Genomic DNA, 18,861 nt, shown 5'->3' on the forward strand with positions numbered 1-18,861 from the left:
TGGAATCAACATATTGTCACGTAAATAAAGCAGTTGGTTAAAAAAATGTTTCTTTTTTTATTTCTTATTTTTGCACAACAGAAGATTTGGTGCTAGTTGCAAGTTATGTTGGGAACATCATGGGCGAGAAGGAAGTGTAAGCTGCTTTTCCCACTCTTCCGCCGGGAATCATCTTGTGTATTTAATCACAAACGTGACTCACTTAAGCAGATTTCATACAAAAGTCAAAGAAAGACGCGGATATTGATGCGTCAGAACGTGTAGGTGGACAAATCATGAATGCGAATTTGAAGGCCAATTCTCCGGCTGTCACAGCTTGTCAAGTCAAACGACTTCACTGTCCCCCACTTTTGTCTTTTTACTATGATTCTAGGGTCGCATTTACGTCTGTGGGAAGTTATTCTTCCTTCATTGTTGTGAATATCACAATGAAAACATTGCCGCAGCAGACATGGGTCGTTGAGGCACAGATACCTTGCTCAACTAATGGCCATATCCGACTTCTTCAATTAGTCATTACTCACTTTGCTGTGCCTGTTAGTTTGTTAGAATGATACGTAGTAAAAGGCAAAGTAACTGACACTAAAGGCCCATCGCGACGCAAGACATTTTACAAAGGACACATTGAGGCAGAGGTCACCAACCTTTCAGCGACTGTGAGCTACTCCAAGGGAACTGTGTGACCCGAAGAGCTGCATCGGTTCAGTACACACTTCTGAATAAACAATGGATGATAAATGATATTCCACTCAAATACTTGTCTCATTGCTGAGTTTTCACAATCATTACCAATGGTGTAACAATAAAGAAAAAAAAAAAAAAAGATGGTTATTACATAAAAATTATTATTATTATTAGTAGTATTATTATTTCAACCATGTTGGAACCCAGCATTCAGGATTACCATATATACCTTTCAAGTCACGTTTTGTGAATTCAAAAATGAATGTTTTAATGCAAGATTTAACAATATACATATGATGTTTAAATTATGTTTTTGATGGTTTACAACACTACATTCTGACGCGTCTCCATGTTTGTCAACCTGCACTGGACATATGTTGACTAGTTCACCAATGGTTGGTGACTAGTCGACTAGTCAGCAAAGGATTGAGTTGATGTTTCACCATGTGAAATCACATGAAGTGAGCCATGTTCTTCTTCTTTCTTCCCATCATGGTTTGCCTCATCAGGTCCTCCTGAACAAACTGTACCGACTGGGGGCGGGACTTTAGCCTGTATAGAGCTCTTTATACTTCCCCATCATCGTGGGTGCTGTCCAACCGAAACACAATGAGGGGGAATAACTATCTAGGCAGTTACAACCACAACCGTATCACCACCTCACTATATTCGTGTAGTCATGGTACCTGTTTATCTTGCACCCTGATTGTGCCGTCACTGTTGGTGCAACAAACAAAATATCTGTCCTGCAGCTTCCCTTTGGTGCTCCACTTTGATGTTTACACATCCATTCATGTTTGCGTTACCGGAGGAAAAGTAGCTCACATGGTTGGTAATGTCATGTCTGACTGGACGGTGATACCCATGGTCCACCTGGGGACATATCAGCGATCCGCTGCAAAGTATAAGGTAACAAAGCCCCGATAGTGGCTTCTAATATAGTCTTAAAATACTTCAATACTTCAGGTCACTGTACAGAACAGTAAAGGAATTGCTACTCGTACACAATGATATAATACACAATGTGGTTGCAACATGGGGAGCACGCTGCCTGTGTGGTCATCTGTTCACATTCATGAGATAGAGTTTTGGATTTATAGAGTCACACTGAAACAGTATTTCTGAGGTTGGGGCTTGCGTTCCTGAGATTGTGGGAGGATGGTGGTAGATGCTTGCTTGTTGTAAACAGTTTTTATGTGGCGGCGATTCTAGCAAATGCCACATAGTATAAGCACATTTATCGGTATGTCATCGCAGAGTGAACATCCGTCACTTAAATCAACATCGAAAAGCAGGAAGGCTTTGTGCCGCTGCATGGCGTAAAACAACAGCATCCAATTAAAAAACCTGCGTCTGCCTGAGGTTGAGGAAGCTTGTGCGAGGCAGGTTAAGTGTAAATTACTGTGGTGGCTGTGATTCCATCCTCACTTTATCAAGTTTGGGTCTTCAACAATACAAATTAGCTTTACAGCAAACAAACTGTTGCTAATTAGCACGGGAAATGTTTACCGAGGCGCTGATGTCGGGTCTCTGAGCTCCATCACGCAAACAGTGGTTCTAACTAGGATTTTAGTTGTAAACCTGAGTCCAATTTACAGTCGCTCACTGCACGCCGGTGGGAGTGTGTGGGGGGTGGGGTCACACACAAACACAGCATTCGACAAGAGCAAAGTGTGGAATAACTGCCAGGGACCGGCTCACTTTGCCAGCTCCCGCGTTTTTGCAACCTCTGGCATCGGCGCTGCTCATCTGACTTTGTTTGGTGCACCAACGGAGAAGAAATGGCCGGAGCTTAAGCTTCGCCGCAATGTAGCGGTCATACATCTTTTAGAGATACGTTGACGTAAACAAGTGGTAAACAAACGGAAGAGTAGTCCTTGTAACTAAAATGTCCTTGTTGTCCTGTCCGTCATTGGTTTTCGCTTTGTTGTCCTGGGAATCTACCGGCACTTTGTCTTCCCACTTGGTTTCAAGTCAGCTCTGGAGCCCCCTCAGTTTGAAGTCAAGTGTTGAGTATTGAGACACACTGCACTCACAAAACCCAGTGTTATGGCCAAACACGAGTGTGAGGGTGAGAATTGGAACAGGCCCATTGACCTGACATAACTCGACCTTAGAGGTCTGTTTCCTACATCTACGTTAACTCATGTAATACGTCATCAATGGGTTTATGGTTGTGTGTAGTTGTGTGATGTTTCCATGTGAATCTCCTGCACTTGTGAAAGCAGAAGTAGTCATTTCTATGTAGAGCCAACAAGTTTACCACCTGTCAACCTGCCTCCGGATCTTTCCACTAAATTTGTCCAACGAAAGTGGTATCATCGTGCAATATTTAAAGGTTAGACGAACGTTGTTAATGGGTCTTGGCAGCCATTAAGTTGTAATTGCTTTCTGATGGAGTAAGTGAAAGACTTGGCGATGGGAGGGAGGGTGACGGGGACGGAGAGAGGGGTCATGAGAGGAGATCTTTCTGAAGTGAGGCCAAGGTTTCCTGCAGGATTCTCATTTTGAGATGGTCATGGTGGTTTACCTGCGTCACAACAACAGGCAGATTGTTCTAGTGTGGATTGTATACTTCTTCTGCTTTGTGGCTTGTGTAGGAATATAGAGGTCAGACAATGTTCGGGGTCACAATCTGTGCAGCTGCTACAGAAGATCATCACACCACAAGAATTTAAAGTCATTTACATTCACATTACATGAAGAAATACTCATCTGAATTTGTCTCCCTCGTGGTCAGTGCTCTATCTGTCTCTGATGCCCAACACACTCCGGGATTTTTTTGTAGCCATTGTAGAAGCAACCCGACAGAGAAACATGCTCCTATATTGCCTTTTCACATGCATTTCAGTTCTCAATTTATTTGAAAATATGACTTTTACAGCAAGAATTCATATGTATGTCTGTATGTGTGACTACTTATGTTTCTGTATTGAGTTTGGTCTCGATCCCATCCATCTTATTGAGAGTGAGATACTTAAACTATTTGAAGAAAGATCAGTTTTGTAATAATGCTCATGATGGACTTGTTTCCTTCAAAGATCTTAAGTTTACTGTCGAATATGGTCAGGTTAGTTGGACTGGAAGAGTCCCCTGGTAGCTGTGGAGCTATGTCAGTCCTAAAATGAGAAATGTCAACAACATCCTGGCAACAAAAAACCTGACTGTTCATACTTTATTTAGTTTTATTTTTGCTCTTCTGCGATTTGGGAGACTTTCGACGAAGCAAATACCACGGCAAATTCCTTGTATTGATGCACAGCACACAGCTGTTTAAAAAGTGTCCCCGGGGTGGATGCCACTGTACTGTACCTGTCACACAGGCTCTTTGTATTACTACAGAAGGATTTGAGCAGGATTTACTCATCAACAATGAGGTCCTGTTGTTGCATTTGGCAGACTTCTAAATAATTCCTGGAGGAGAGAAGCAGAGAAACACATTAGTTTCACTCTCAATTACCATCAGTATGTGTCAAGTGTCCTGCTACATCCCAGCAAGATGAAATCTTCACTGTAAGAATCTGCCAGTGTTTAATGATGAAATGAACATCACGTTGCTGGGTTGTTATTCGGAGCCCCATTTCGACACAGATGAAGAATCCCGCTTCTCTTCATGAAGTGTTCAGGTCAAAGTTCTCTCACGGTGAGCGTCTGCTGAGGTTGTAATAGTTTCAGTGCTGAGCTAATATTAACAGATCGAACCAGAGCTGTTGGAATTCACCTGAGGCTCTCACTTCCCCAAACCGACAGCCACATGACTAATGCACAGGGTTCTTCCTGAGCAGGTGCATGTGGTGCTAAAGTGTCTCTGCCGCTATTTTTAATCAGATTCTGCCTACGAAGGTACATCCACCCCAAGTTTGTTTCAGTTTCCTTTTCTGAGCGTCAGGGCACATTTACCCTTTACAGGATGAGGAACACACAAAACCCAACGCATTCTCACCCTTAAAGCGTAACGTTCTCACCGACATCAAGTCGACTTTTGTGTCCAAGGATGACACAAAAGGCGACCTTCAGCGTCATGTTGACACATCTGAGTTTTCCCTCCCGCAGCATCTACAGACTCCCTGGTCATATGGGTGGCGCTCTTTCACATTCCACTGCCAACTTTTTGGCACCATGAGTCAAGCTTATCGTATGGTACCATATAAACCAATGAAACATTGCCGCTCCTTTGCGGCCTGGACAAGGAATGCTGCGGGAAGATGAAAACAATTTGACAGTCCACATCATCCAAACATAAATGCATGCACAATTTAGCAATGACTGTTTGGAACGTATAAGTCAATATTTGTTGGTATAAGAAAAGTTAACAGCGACCAATATGTCGGTCAGAACGGATGTGAAAACCTTGGACTGAAAGTTCACCCGAATCCCGACAGGGTCCTGAAGATATCCCTGGTACACTTTCTGCGTCTCTGGGATTGTTGTTCCATTGTGAGAGATTTTGCTGATACATGGCTGCCATTATGTGCCGGACAGCCCCTTCAACTCAACCGTGTAACCTATAAATTAGCGTTGAATTTATGTTCTTGCAGGCCACATAAGATGAGATGGGGGGCCAGATAACCTTGGCCACCCTTGAGTTTGATGCATGGATTCTTGTGCCGCTATATAGAGTTTGCTTTACTAAGTGGGTCGTTTTGCCCCTCTTCACCAGTTTTGAGTTGGTGTGGCACATTCAGAGGAAAGAGCTGGGCGTCCTGATGGCCCATCTCGAAAGGCTACTTCACTGGGTTTTTTAAAAGGAGACCAATCGGGAGACAGGAAGTCAGGGTTTGCTCGGGAAAGTGGATCAAAAGCTGGGTCCGGGTTAGATCAGTGTCAGACGCTGTGGGCGGAGGAGGGACCAGGTGAATTTGTTTACTTCTATATCAACTTTCTATAACAAACTGCCAGATTTCATGGAACTTAGTGGAGAGATGATGCGTGGCGCCTCGCTGAAAACCTCAAGACTTCCCCAAAATGGTTTTCATTATGTCGCGTCACTTTCTCCCATCGATAAATAAAGTCAATTTCACAATCTGTGATATTTGGAGCGAGGGAAGTGGGGATAGAGGGAGGAATTACCCACTTTGCCACAGCTGAGAGAAGGAAGAAAAGATGGAGAGCTGTTTTCTATTTCCTTGTTAATTAAAAGCAGATGTCAAGGTAGAATTCTCTGAGCCTGTTTAACACAGCACAACTGTTTCCTGATTTACTTTCTGCACTTGTTGAGAGAGCCGCTTTGCTTCCCTTCTTTCAATCTGCATCCTGGAGTTTGTCCAAATTCTCCCCAATTTTACTATTGATCCGATGAAATTTCGTCTGTCCCCGTGCTTCAGCAGTTCTGTGTGTATGAGACAGACAGGGCGAGATGGGTTGTCAAACTCGCATCTACAGTACATGTCAAGTCAATGCTGGTGTTGATCTAATATCTGTCTCACATATTGTGTTTGTTAGACATTTCATATCGAGACACATGGTTTATTTTATTTCCTGCATAATCATTAGCTGTTCGCCTCCTATTAAGGACACACTGTTCTTACGTATCTATATTCTTTAAAGGAGCAGGATTATAATTAAAAAAAAAAAATTGTGGTATCACTAAGTATGCTTCTGACAGATTTGAATGTAACCCAAAAACTACTTCCTCTCTGCATGCCAATTGACTTTAGCAGTGAAGTGAGGGCCTCCTGCCACTACGTGGAAGTGTTGTTTCTGCAGCATTTACAGGGTGTTTTCATACAAGCAAGTTGTATATTTAAGAGGAACAAAGACGAAGAGGAAGACATTAAGAGGAATGAAAGATGGGAACGTGAGCATACACCTGTGCTTTTTATCTTCTGCATGATGAGACAGTGTTGCTAGTTCTAATGCAAGCAAGGAGGGTTCTAAGGAGTTCAAGGCAAGTCAAAGAGACACATTTACCGTCCACCTTAAAATGACTCTCCAGAACAGCCATACAAACAGTTCCACCTGGGAGATGCAGGTACATTGTAAAAAGGCCTCATAAATTCCTCACTTGTAGGTTTGTTCCCTCCTCCTTATTATTATTGTTATTATTTTGCTCAATGGATTGTGTCTGCTTCAGTTATTGTTCTTGCATATTAAAAGTTCCCTCGCTGCTTTTAGTTGTTTCTTTGTTTTTGAGTTTCCTTTTGTTCCTCCGGTGGTGATGGTGTGTAGAGATCTAAGCCACAGTTGGCTCCACTTCACATGGGCCTGTGTGGAGAGAGGAGGGGCTTTGTCAAAGGAATCGCCCGTGCTGCTTACTCTCCCACCACCACAACGATGGAAGAAAGGGGAAAACAAAAGGATTGGCCTTCGTATCATCAATATTAATCTCTTTTTGGACAGGCATCTGTGGGCTCCTATAGTCTTTAAAAACGCCGTTGATTCAAGAAATCCATGTTTGAACTTGCGAATGTTTTTTTGTTTTTAAATTTCATTTCAGCCGCCCATTCTCTTTCTGTCTCTCTGTCTGTGAACATTCGCTCTACTCATTTGTGCCATTAGCTCTCCAAGCTGTTGTTTGTTTTCTTCCTTTAATGTGATTTTTTTTAACTAAAAGAGCCGCGAAAAACAGGCAACATAAAAAGGGACGGCCTACAAAAAAATAAAACATGTGACGCATGTGCTCGTGTGTCTGTGCGCGAGTGTGCAGAGGTGCGTGTGTGTGTGCGCGAGGGCACTGGCAAAAAACTTACTTTGGTCCAGATGTTCTAATTATAGAACAGCTCTGCTGCCTAATGACAGGAAACACTGGCCCCTGTGTTTCACTGTGTGTGCGTGTGCACATGTATGTGTATGTATGTGTGTGCCTCCAGTTTCATATGTAGAGTATAGCGTGTACTGCAAACACACTGATCCGAAAACGTTAGAGATATTAGAAGACATCACTTTAAACGTCAGTCTACTTATTAAATAAATCGGATCATTTAATAAAAGTAGCCGTTTTTTTTTTTTTCTTTCTTTGCTTGTTACCATAGCGACAAGATGTCAATCGATGTGTCATCTCCAACTGTCCTCCGAAACTGAGCTCAGTAGCTATGGAGACTAGTAGAGGGAAAGCAGTCATTCCAAGCTTGATTCCAGATGGCGACGTTGTCTGTTGCCTTGCTCAAAGGCTTGGTTGAGGACACAGTACGCAATTTTATAATCGTTCTTGTTGACGACAGATGATTTATTCAGGGTGGTGGGATGGACATTTCTAAAGTGTCCTCGTGTCGTCTGAAGCAGGACTTGAGTGGGCAGGACTTGACAAGTGGAAATGTTATCTCTGAAATCTTCCACTAATGTCTAAGCAGAATCTTGGCAAAAAGAAAAATCTTGGTTTTTGCTCAAATATCGTGTTAAATCTGTCATCTGTCAAAGTTTAGATGAAGTTCGCATGCATCATATATATATATATAAAATGATGATATGATGGGTACAAACTTCATTCTTTCTTTATTTTTTGGAGCTGTCACTGTCACACCAATGTTCATTTTGCCCAATTATATGCACTTTTTTTGAGTAATTATTAATAACAGCCCTATTGTTTTAGCTCTGTTGCCAGATGTATGAATACTTGATGAGAACCGAAAACAACTGAAAACAGGAAACGCATCAGCTGAGGTTAGTTTCAGGCTCAAAAACAACTAAACAAAGCAGGGAGGAATACAGAGAAAGCTAGAGGGATGTATAAGAGGGACTCGGAAGGAAGGAAAAGGAAAAAAGGGAAGAAGGATAAGAAGAGGTTGAAGTTGGAAAACAGGATGCGGCCAGCTTCCTGATGATGTGACATCACTTCCTCCTGGCAAAAATATATAAACAAGGATGAATCAACATAGACTTGAACAAGCATGTGCACGCAAACACATTTCTGGGTGTTAAAGAGGCTTTAAAGGAGAAGCGAAAACTTGTAATCTGAGTCTTATTTATCCTCCTTACTGTGTGTGTTTCATTGTGCCGTCAATAACACAATCTCTCAAGCTGTTTTTGTCACTGTGATTACTCGTTCCTCTTGACATTTATTTTGTGTAATCACAAAATGTCAAAATGTAGAAACTCTTTGTTTAGATGCCGAACTCGTGGTTTTGTGCTTGAGGAGTCTGAGTTAACACTGAAATTTACGAACACTTTACTTTGGTTGTAAAAGACAAGTCATTTGTGATACTGACCCATTTTTGAAAGTCTACTTGCACAGTGTTTTTATTGCACGCACACACACGCACACGCTGTATTAATAGGAGTCTGTTTTGTGTCAGGCAGGTCTTAATAGGATCACTGTGAGAGACACGGAGCTGTCTGTCAGTCTAAGTTCATTAACTGATGATAGATACCCAACATTTTGTGTGTGTGTGTGTGCGTGTGTGTGTGGAAAGGGGCGGGAAGGGTAGGCATACTATGAGTCGGTGTTGTCCTGTTGTGTGTCTAAAATCTCTCTCCCTCTGGTGTAATTTCGGGGCCTCAGTCGTAGGTCTTATCAGGTGCAGAACACATGGACGCCTCCCACTCTCCTCCTCCTCCACACCTTTCAACTTCTGCACAGCGACCTGTTTTCCTCTCTCCTCCTTCTCATCTCCTCCCTTCACTCCACTCCTCTCACTTTTCAATAGTGCAGGAGGTTTCCTTTAATTGATGTTTTCCCTCACCTCTGCTGCTCCTGCACCTGGACCTTCAGACTTGAACCCCCCGCACCCCCCCTCCACTCTCTATTGTAGCTGCCGTCAGAGGAAGGATCCAGCTCAGAGCTCAGGCTGCCCTGTGCATTCTAATACTTTACCTCTCTTTGATTTGCTATGTCCTGTTTATTCACGTATTAAATGACAAAGACTGTGATGTCTGGGTTAGATTCGGGTGAAGATCATGGAACACTTCATTCTAACTGGACACAACAAACTGGCCTGGTCCCTCACAGTCTGCATAGACACAGTTATTACAATTATATTTCAGCCATTATTATTGCCCCACTTGAATTGTACCGACGTAATTGGGATACCTTTTTTCGGCATTTGAAACATTGTTGATATAAATGAGGTCAATGAGATACTTCAAATTCCGTTACTCCAAGATACATATAGATATTTAAAAAATATTTTCAATAGGACAAACACATAGTTTCTCTCACTTATTACAGCACACGACTCGCAAACACATTCATGTTTGTTCAGATGTGTTATCTGGACACACACCATCATCATCCTGTTTACACAGACCCACACATTTAATCACAACCTACACATTTGTGATTCGCTGTATTCCATTTCACACATATGTGCGTGTCCACATTCAGATTTCCATATTCACATTCACAACCACACAAAAGTGCTTGAATAGTTTTGAAGATTTGTGTCAGTGGGATGCTAATGATCTCGCACGACGACTGGTAGCTGCACACATGGTCATACGTGTTAACCATGCATGTTCTGTAAGCAAATACGCCTGACACACCATCTCCCTGCAGTCCAACCCCTGTCCGAGCTGGAAGTTTTTGATCGGCATTGATCTTGAGTATAAATGATGTTGATGATGTCGAGGAGAAGGTGGGTTTTAGATCCTTTCTGTTGCATTTGTTCTTGCTTATTTCACAAACCACAGTCAAGCGGTGCTGAGGTGAAGCTGGTGAAGTTAAAAACGTGAGTGGGTCAGGAGGACACTGAGAGGATGTTTGTCAGAAGTGATGATGCAAACCCATTGTCATCTTAGAATTCATGTTTTGCCATACTTGTGAGTACCAAGCCTTGACATGCCACCATTCTTGTGAGGACATTTTGGCCTGTCCTCACAAAGTTTTGAGGGTTAAAACGTCAGTAAAAGCAGTTTATTATAGTTCGGTTTCAGTTTGGTTCCGAGTCCTGGTTAAAGTTAGCCATTTGCTTTGGATGGTTAATTTGAGGGAGAGAGGCTGCGGGAAGCATTATGGCAATGAGAGGTCCTCACAAAAATGGCAAAACAAGCATGTGTGTCACAGTCCTTCAGACCTCGGGGGAAAATACTTTTTTGCCGTACTAGAATAAAGTATAATTGCATATCCACTCATGATTTTTTTTTTATTTCAGGCAAATTGATGCACTTGAAGTCTATTGTGTGACAGACAAAAACAATGTTAAGTTATGTTATGTCTATATCATTATTACTATATTATATATATAAATAATAATTATATATATATATATATATATATGCTATTTTCTTCTCTTTAATGTTAACAAGGACACAATGTTATGCAGAGGTGTACTTATAGTAATTTTATGGACAAATGATACTATTTACAGAGGCGGCGGAGAGTTGGGGGGGCGCGAAACGTTTACTTCTTCCTGTGGGGGGGCACAACAGAAAATAGTTGAGAAGCACTGGTAACTTAAAAGCTCCTCCCTTTTTCACCCAAGTCGCTTCTTTCTTTGCAGATATGGAGGAGAGGACAGGTGGAGGTTCATGGGTCGGAGGAAGCCGCTCCTCGAAGGTAACTTCAGGTCAAAGTTATTGCATTTGCATATCTGTAGACATAACAGAGCGGGGTGAAGAGGTTGGCCACTCCATTTCTCATGGAAGCGATTTGTCTCGGCAGAGTTACGCAGACGGACCTCAGTACATGGCCTCACACGAGAGCCTCTCGCCTCCGTACAACAACTCCAGGCTCACAGGTGAGCGCGTCTTTTGAATGACACCTCCACTCCTTTCTGCTCTGCTGGTTCTGAAGGTTCTGATTGACCTGTGAGCAGTGTGGCTTTCCGATTGGTGACACACTCGTGTGCACGGGAGGAAACAGGTCATCTGGCATGCTGTTTCTCTCTCCCTGTCTCTCCGTCCCTCTCTCCTCCCCTTGGCCCACCACATGGAAAACGCCAGGCAGTGTGTGCTCATTTACCCATGATGCTCTCTGCCCCTGGCTCTCTTCGATGTGGCGCCAGTTGTGAGCAAATGGCCACTGACACAGATAATCTGCTTCCTCCTCTCTTACACACTCATATAACATCGGAGACACAATAAACACACACTCACACACTGAGCTTAATTACCTTTCTCTGGTGCTCCCTGTGACCCTCTTCTCTTTGTGTAGTTATTTATTTATTTAGTTATTTTTCAGTTTTAAAGGTGGACGTTTGTTTTGAACTCCACAGGTGTTTGGTAGATTGGTGTGCGGACCTCTGATGTTTAGCTTTTTGTCAATACATCTACATTGACAAGAACCAAGCAGTTATCACAAGGATCGGAATTGAAATGTCGCCTTTTTTTTTAGTTGTCCTGTGGCGCTATGTGGCATTGCATGCTATAAATATAATAGAACACCAAAATAATGCAAAATAAATCATGCTGTTTCATTATCAACACATAATATTTAACAAAGAATTTCATATTTATTTTGTATTTGTTGGCGTAATTCATCAACAGTTACAATAATTGAAAATACAACTGGCTCATAGAACAAAGGAAGATAGGAAAATCTCCCGGTGAGATGATGAGAAAATCTGTATAATCCTGAAATATCATAGTTTCCTCTCTCTTGCTCTCAAGTGATCCATTGTGTGTGTGATGTGTTGTGACAGTGTTGTGATTATGGTATGTATCTGCAGAGGCCGCGAGGAGAGTCAGAAATGGAAATATTGTATTCTTCATCTGGTGCATGAGAACCTCATTTTACTTTCATAATAAGAACACTAAGAGACAGAGACAGCCTCGTATAGGGCGTGCACACACTCAGACACACGCAGAGAGGGAGACGGACACACACACACACACACTCAGGATGCAACTCCAGATGAAAACACTCCACTGTAACTTCTGTGGTGTCTGTCAATCAAATGTTTGCTGCCTGTGTTCAGCGGCTGACATCATTTAAATCTCACCCAAACATTTCACCACTGAAGCAGTAAGTATCTGCTTATAGATAGGAAAAAAGGGCTGCATTATTAGGGAGAGCGGTAATTTTGGTGGGTTGGAACTCTAAACTCCTTGGACAGGTAAAAAAAGTATTGCAAGAGAAAGGATTTTGTTACAATTGGCATTGGCACTGACCTCAGCTCCCATTGACTTGTTGGCGTGGGAACCGAATGGAGGGACATTTTCTCCTCGCCTCATAGACCAGTGAGGACATTTGTGTGTGGATCACAAATACAGTATGTGCATCTGCAAAACAACAGATGCCGCTGTCACCAAGACCAATAAATAAATAAAAAATAAATAAGATAAACTTGAAAGCAGTGTATGGTACAGTATGTCAATAAAAGTTCAAATGACTGATTCGGTTATGATCTGTCTTTTAATATTATATTGCATCATACATCGGTTTCAAGATGAATATTTTAGCTGTGAATAAGTTACATTAGGTCTGGGACTTTAAAATAATGATTCAATCCAAATAACAGATTTATGGAGCATCAACTTTCACGGGGAGCATTTTTTTGGCCTCCAATTCCAGGTGTGCCACATTATACAGTGTGATATCATAACCAAAACTGGATTAGTTAGAGTCCATCATTCTGGGGTCAAATATTAAATGTGATCGGTTGTGAGTCTATCATTATAAAAGCTCTAACTAATTGCATTCATTGTTAGTGAAGTTCTTAAATTTTTTTTTTCTCGTTTTTTTTTTCAAACCAAACCAAACGTATAGTATAGTCCCACTGAAGTACAGTAGCTGGCCTGCTTGTCCACTGGTGTTTCTGGTTCCCTGACATTCAGTTCACGGAGCGACTTTCTATTGTAAGGTGCATGAAATTCACTACAAACAGGACTTTTGTGTGACTCTTCTCTATCTCTCTTCTCCATCTTCTGGTTCAAACTTCAGTCATTTGTAACGTGATCTGGCGCATGATTTGGTGGAGAACTTTTTCATCTGTGCTTCATTAATAATTCACACTGTAGAATAATGTGACCATTTCAGGTGAGGAACATAGAGGATAAACGGCTCAGTGCCCTTATGCCATCACTATTGATCAGTTGTGTGTCTTCCTTTCCACTCGTCCTTCTGTCTCAGCACCAGGTCTATACTGTTTCTGTCTTGTCTCCTTACCCAGGCCAACCTTTCTTCACCCCCCCAACATTAGATTAGAGTGATGTTATGCTCTAGATAATCAGCGAAGGGATTAGTGTCATCTCAGCGACCCTACTAGATTAATCTGCGGCCCTACACACATACGCACACACACACAGACACGCGCACACATCCCATTGCACTCATTGCACACAGCGATCTTCAAATTGATTGTTAGATTACAGTTTTTGGTTAAAGATTTGGGGAGCCACGGAGGGCTTACCGTGTGTGTGTGTGTGTGTGTGTGTGTGTGTGTGTGTGTGTGTGTGTGTGTGTGTGTGTGTGTGTGTGTGTGTGTGTGTGTGTATGTGGTTGCTAAACAGAGCAGGTGCATGCGTTGGTGTAACTGTCATTGATAGTAAATGAGGTGCTCAGCGGTTTTCGACTTATAAGCACATTCATCTATAAATAAAAAGTGAAGAAAAAAAAAGCTTCAGTCACTTTTTTTATGTGACCTCCATCAACTACATGGCTGCTTCCGCTTCAGGAGACTGTCAGGTTCAAGTTTTTGGGTGAACATGAACTTTTGCAGAACTGTTACTTGGAGGCGTTTGCTCCGCTATAGGTGCTCTATAATGTTAAAAAGGAGCGTGGTACTTTGAGCAAGTCTACAGTGTAGAAGGGAAGAGTTGACAGGAGAGGTCACTTTAGTGCTTCCCTTTCACCAGTCATAGCTCCCAACCCTGCCACCTCTGAAGTGACATTGTGTTGATGCTAGGTCACGCTTCCTGTCCAGCAGGGGCATGGACTGGAATCAGTTTGTTAAAATGTGATGAACTAAAGCGTGGGAAGAAAAAAAAATCACTGTTTTATCAACCAACCATTTCCTCGCTTTTCCACTGTGAAATCATTTGAAATTGATAGGTGTCTCTAACACCTTTGTGCATGTCATCCAAGTCTTTCACCATAGATGAATAGCAGAGCATTTTCCAGTGAGAAGGAAAAGACAGTAGAGGAGCAACAGGAATAAAGTTAAGTAAAGTTGTGTTGATAAGTTTGTTGATGCCCCTACACAGTAATTCCAACACTCCAACAAAGAAGTTGTTTCAATAATGCAGCGGGATTAACCAGAAATATTGCGATAATTGGTGAGTAAATTGATCAATGATAAAGTTTCTTCCCACTGTATCTGAGGAGTGTGTAGAACATTGTTGTTTCGAGGCTTCATTTAACATTCTTTGTGTCTGTTTACCCCAAAACAAAAGTTGTTCTTTGTGCGTTTACATTTTGGAGTGCATTAATAAGGCACAGCATTTAGTTGTAACACAGCTATTAAATAATGAAGGAGTTGGTGAATAATGGTCCCAATGTGTTTGTGTCATTGAGCAAGACGCTTAACCCTGGTTTGCTCCTGATGGTTCAGATGCATCGCAGCCTACTGCCATCAGTGTGTCAATATATATATATATATATATATATATATATATATACTCTGTTTAATGTCATCCATCCAGATGAGGTCCCGAGAGACTGAGTTCAGGTCAGTCATGTTACGTTGTGTGTGTTTATGTGTATTTTTTTTTTGTTTTTTTTTCATGTCTGTGTGTCCTTTACCTCCATCTCTGCATGTCTGTGCTGTTGTGTTTGCACATGTTTGTGTGTGTGTGTGTGTGTGTGTGTGTGTGTGTGTGTGTGACAGACTGTGAAATGGTGCGTAGTAGCACCTGGGCCCTTCAGTGTTGATTGATCGGCCTGGTCATGTGGAAGAGTCCCATCTGGCCAGCCATGCTAGTGTGTGTCTGTGTGCGTGACTGTGTGTGTGTGTCTGTGGAGAGAGAGAGAGCGAGAGAGACAGACAAACTGGGCCTGTTGTGTGTAAGAGGTTAGAGGGAGCGATAAAGACGTATAGCGCAGAACAGTATGTTTATGGGGATGCAGCGGAAAAAAGGTGAGAGAGAAAGAGAGAAAGAGAAAATCTGCCCCCGCCGACCCCCCAGAGGAGCAGGTTATCAGACGATGAGGTTGCATTCACGCTGAAATGAATATTAGCACTGTCTGAACAGAAGTTCGGCGATTTTCATTTCATCCACTGTGCTCAGGTTTAAGAATGTCAGATGACAAAAAACATCCGAGCACTCCGGTTTCCTCCAGCTGAGGAAAGAACTGCACTGACATGACCGGATGATTCTGGGCTGTCGTCAGCTCTGCCTCCACCTGGTCACCTGAGATGGGCTGGTGCGCTGTCCAGCGTGTCCTGTCGCCTTCCCTCTGTGGCTGCGAGAGGTTCCAACCCCCCAGAGAGCCTGTAAAGGAAATCAGCCGCAGAAAATTCATGAATGAGAAACCTTCCACAGTATATTAAATCAGTTCTGCGTAGAAGGAGCGGATTCTGCTGTGACTCCAAATGGTCATAAAATACCATTTCAAATGAGACTGAATGAAATCAAATATATATATAATATATGCATAAAAAGTGTCCCAACTGAACCACTAATGTTATAGCTCAATGTTATTTCCTAAATGGCGAGAGAGAGAGAGAGAGACAGCAAGAGTGAGACAGGAAGACAGACGTGCACTTTCTGAATGGAAGCCAACTGATCATTAGTGCCTCTGACATCATGGTGCTCTAATCAAGGTTGGCATTCATTAAGATGGGGGTGTTAGTTAGCGGGTTTTTTTTTTTTCAATTTTCAGAAAAGCAGAATGTTTATTGTTTACTGTCACATTTTAAAATGGAAAGGCAGAGGATCACAGCAGGATTTTACTGTGGTCTATGGACATTGAGATTGACATTGTAATACCATGACTAGTTTCTTGCTACGTTGTTGTAGTAGTACAGACTTTCCACAGATGTATGCTGGTCTTTTTGCTGTATTCCAGAGTCACCATTTCCTGGCTTTCATATGGCGAGTACATTACGTTCTTTATTAATTGCCCAGCTGCATACTGTGAGCTGTAATGCACCGCAGCAAACCTTTCAACAGTTTATATCATCTATGGAGGCTTAAATCACATCGGTGTTCCTCATTATTCAGGAGCATTTTCAGAAAATATCATGTGATCAGGTTTCCGGTTTAGTCAGTCAGTTTCATTACATTTGATGATGAACCAGGCTGGAGTTCTGGCAGGGGTCTGAAAAAAAAAAAGGTTAAGACAGTGAAGTTGGGAATGGCCCTCCTTCATGTGCATCTTCATCCTCCTCTATTTATTTTATATATTTTTCAATTTGTAGCATTTATACTTCTAATTTTAAGGTCAAAACATGCAAAGAAGATGATTTAAATCTGAAGTTTTAAAAATGTAAGTAAATACTGACACATTGTTACGCGCTTTTCCAGTCAGAGGAGTAGTGTTTTTATTTAGCCAACAGGTCCGGTTTAAAGCTGGATGGACTTCTAATTGTTCGCAGCTTCTCTAGGAAACATGTCCAGTCGTTTCATCTGGAGCATTGGATTCTGACGTCGTCCCCTCAGTAGAGTCCCACATTAGAATTTCACTTACCTTTAAAAAGACTATTGATACATATATAAATGTCGGACAATAGTGTCAGGTGAAAGTTACAGTATTTGTCATAAACAGCTGCTTGGTTGACTTCAGCCAACTTTATTAATTTTCTTTGTTTTTTCAAGAGAGCAGAACTGAAACAGCATCAGGCTTAAGAGTCTGCTCTCCTATATAAACACACATAGAATTGGTTCAACTTCGACTCCGGGAAAACACAATTCTTTATGAAAAAAAAAAAGTTTTTAAGTTTTACACAGGTGGAGTTTTTCAGAGACATATCTGATCTCTCTGTCAAAAGGCTGTAGCTTGAAAAGTGTCAGGATGGAAGTCATTTCACTTATCTAATCTGTTTATTATGATGTCACCATGCACCTGCCTTAGTAAACAGAACTATAGTTGTGTTTAGTTTAGCCTAGTCTAGTCTAGTTTTGCTTAGTCTAGTATTGTTTAGTTAAGTCTAGTCTAGTCTTGTCTAGTCTAGTCTAGTTCAGTCAGGGTTTACTTTAGTCTGGTTTAGTTTAGTCTAGTCTAGTCTCGTCTCGTCTAGTCCAGTTCAGTCAGGGTTTACTTTAGTCTGGTTTAGTTTAGTTTAGTTTAGTTTAGTCTAGTCTAGTTTAGTCTAGTTCAGTCAGGGTTTACCTTAGTCTGGTTTAGTTTAGTTTAGTTTAGTTTAGTTTAGTTTAGTTTAGTTTAGTCTAGTCTTGTCTTGTCTAGTCTAGTCTAGTCTAAACTTGTCTGTTCTGGTGTGGTGTGGTGTGGTGTGGTCTGGTCTAGTTTAGTCTAGTTTAGTCGGTGTTTACTTAAGTCTGGTTTAGTTTAGTCTAGTCTAGTCTAGTGTAGTCAAGTCTAAACTTGTCTGGTCTGGTGTGGTCTGGTCTGGTCTAGTTTAGTCTAGTTTAGTCGGTGTTTACTTTAGTCTGGTTTAGTTTAGTCTAGTCTAGTCTAGTCTTGTCTAGTCCAGTTCAGTCAGGGTTTACTTTAGTCTGGTTTAGTTTAGTTTAGTCTAGTCGAGTCTAGTCTAGTCTTGTCTAGTCTAGTTCAGTCAGGGTTTACTTTAGTCTGGTTTAGTTTAGTCTAGTCTAGTCTAGTCTAGTCTAGTCTAAACTGGTCTAGTCTGGTGTGGTCTGGTCTGGTCTGGTCTAGATTAGTCTAGTTTAGTCGGTGTTTACTTAAGTCTGGTTTAATTTAGTCTAGTCTAGTCTAGTCTAGTAAGGGTATAGTTTACTCTAGTTCAGTTTAGTTTAGTCTAATGTAGTCTAGTTTAGTTTAGTCATGGTTTAGTTTAGTTTAGTCTAGTTCAATTTAGTTTAGTCTACTCTAGTTTACTTTTGTCAGGGTTTAGTTTAGTTTATTGTAGTGTAGTTCAATTTAGTTTAGTCTACTCTACTTTTGTCAGGGTTTAGTTTAGTTTAGTTTAGTAGCAGGACTTTTTCAATGTGATGCTCAAATGAAATTGAGGTGTCAAACAGGACACTGAGATTTCTCTCTCTAAGAGTTGTGTCTGTGTTTGGATAAAGGGCTGAGGATGCTTTCAGTAACGCTGGAGAGTTTGGTGAGGGGAAAGTGCGGGTTTTCATCTCAGTGTGTGTTATTAAATCGTATCCCACCCATGACGAATATTAGAACACACAACTTTCTACCAGGTATATGTTGTTATGCATTATTGCCGTGGAAAATTAAACTGTTGTAAGTTCCCGGGACGTGTTCAAGCCTGCTGGTGTAAATATTTGAAC

The 18,861-nt window shown here is 41.6% G+C and overlaps 1 protein-coding gene across 13 annotated transcripts in view; it reads left to right on the forward strand.

Moving 5' to 3' along the window:
- Positions 1-18,861, forward strand: part of LOC128752705 (transcription factor 4-like) — a 111,481-nt gene that overhangs the window by 21,985 nt on the left and 70,635 nt on the right. For all 13 annotated transcript variants that reach the window (XM_053854195.1, XM_053854204.1, XM_053854203.1 and 10 more), the window contains 2 exons: positions 11,058-11,113; positions 11,219-11,294. In XM_053854195.1, coding sequence (XP_053710170.1) covers positions 11,058-11,113; positions 11,219-11,294 — 132 coding nt within the window. The remainder of the gene's footprint in view (positions 1-11,057; positions 11,114-11,218; positions 11,295-18,861) is intronic.

The sequence above is a fragment of the Synchiropus splendidus genome, chromosome 1 (assembly GCF_027744825.2).
Source record: "Synchiropus splendidus isolate RoL2022-P1 chromosome 1, RoL_Sspl_1.0, whole genome shotgun sequence".
NCBI classification, from domain to species: domain Eukaryota; kingdom Metazoa; phylum Chordata; class Actinopteri; order Syngnathiformes; family Callionymidae; genus Synchiropus; species Synchiropus splendidus.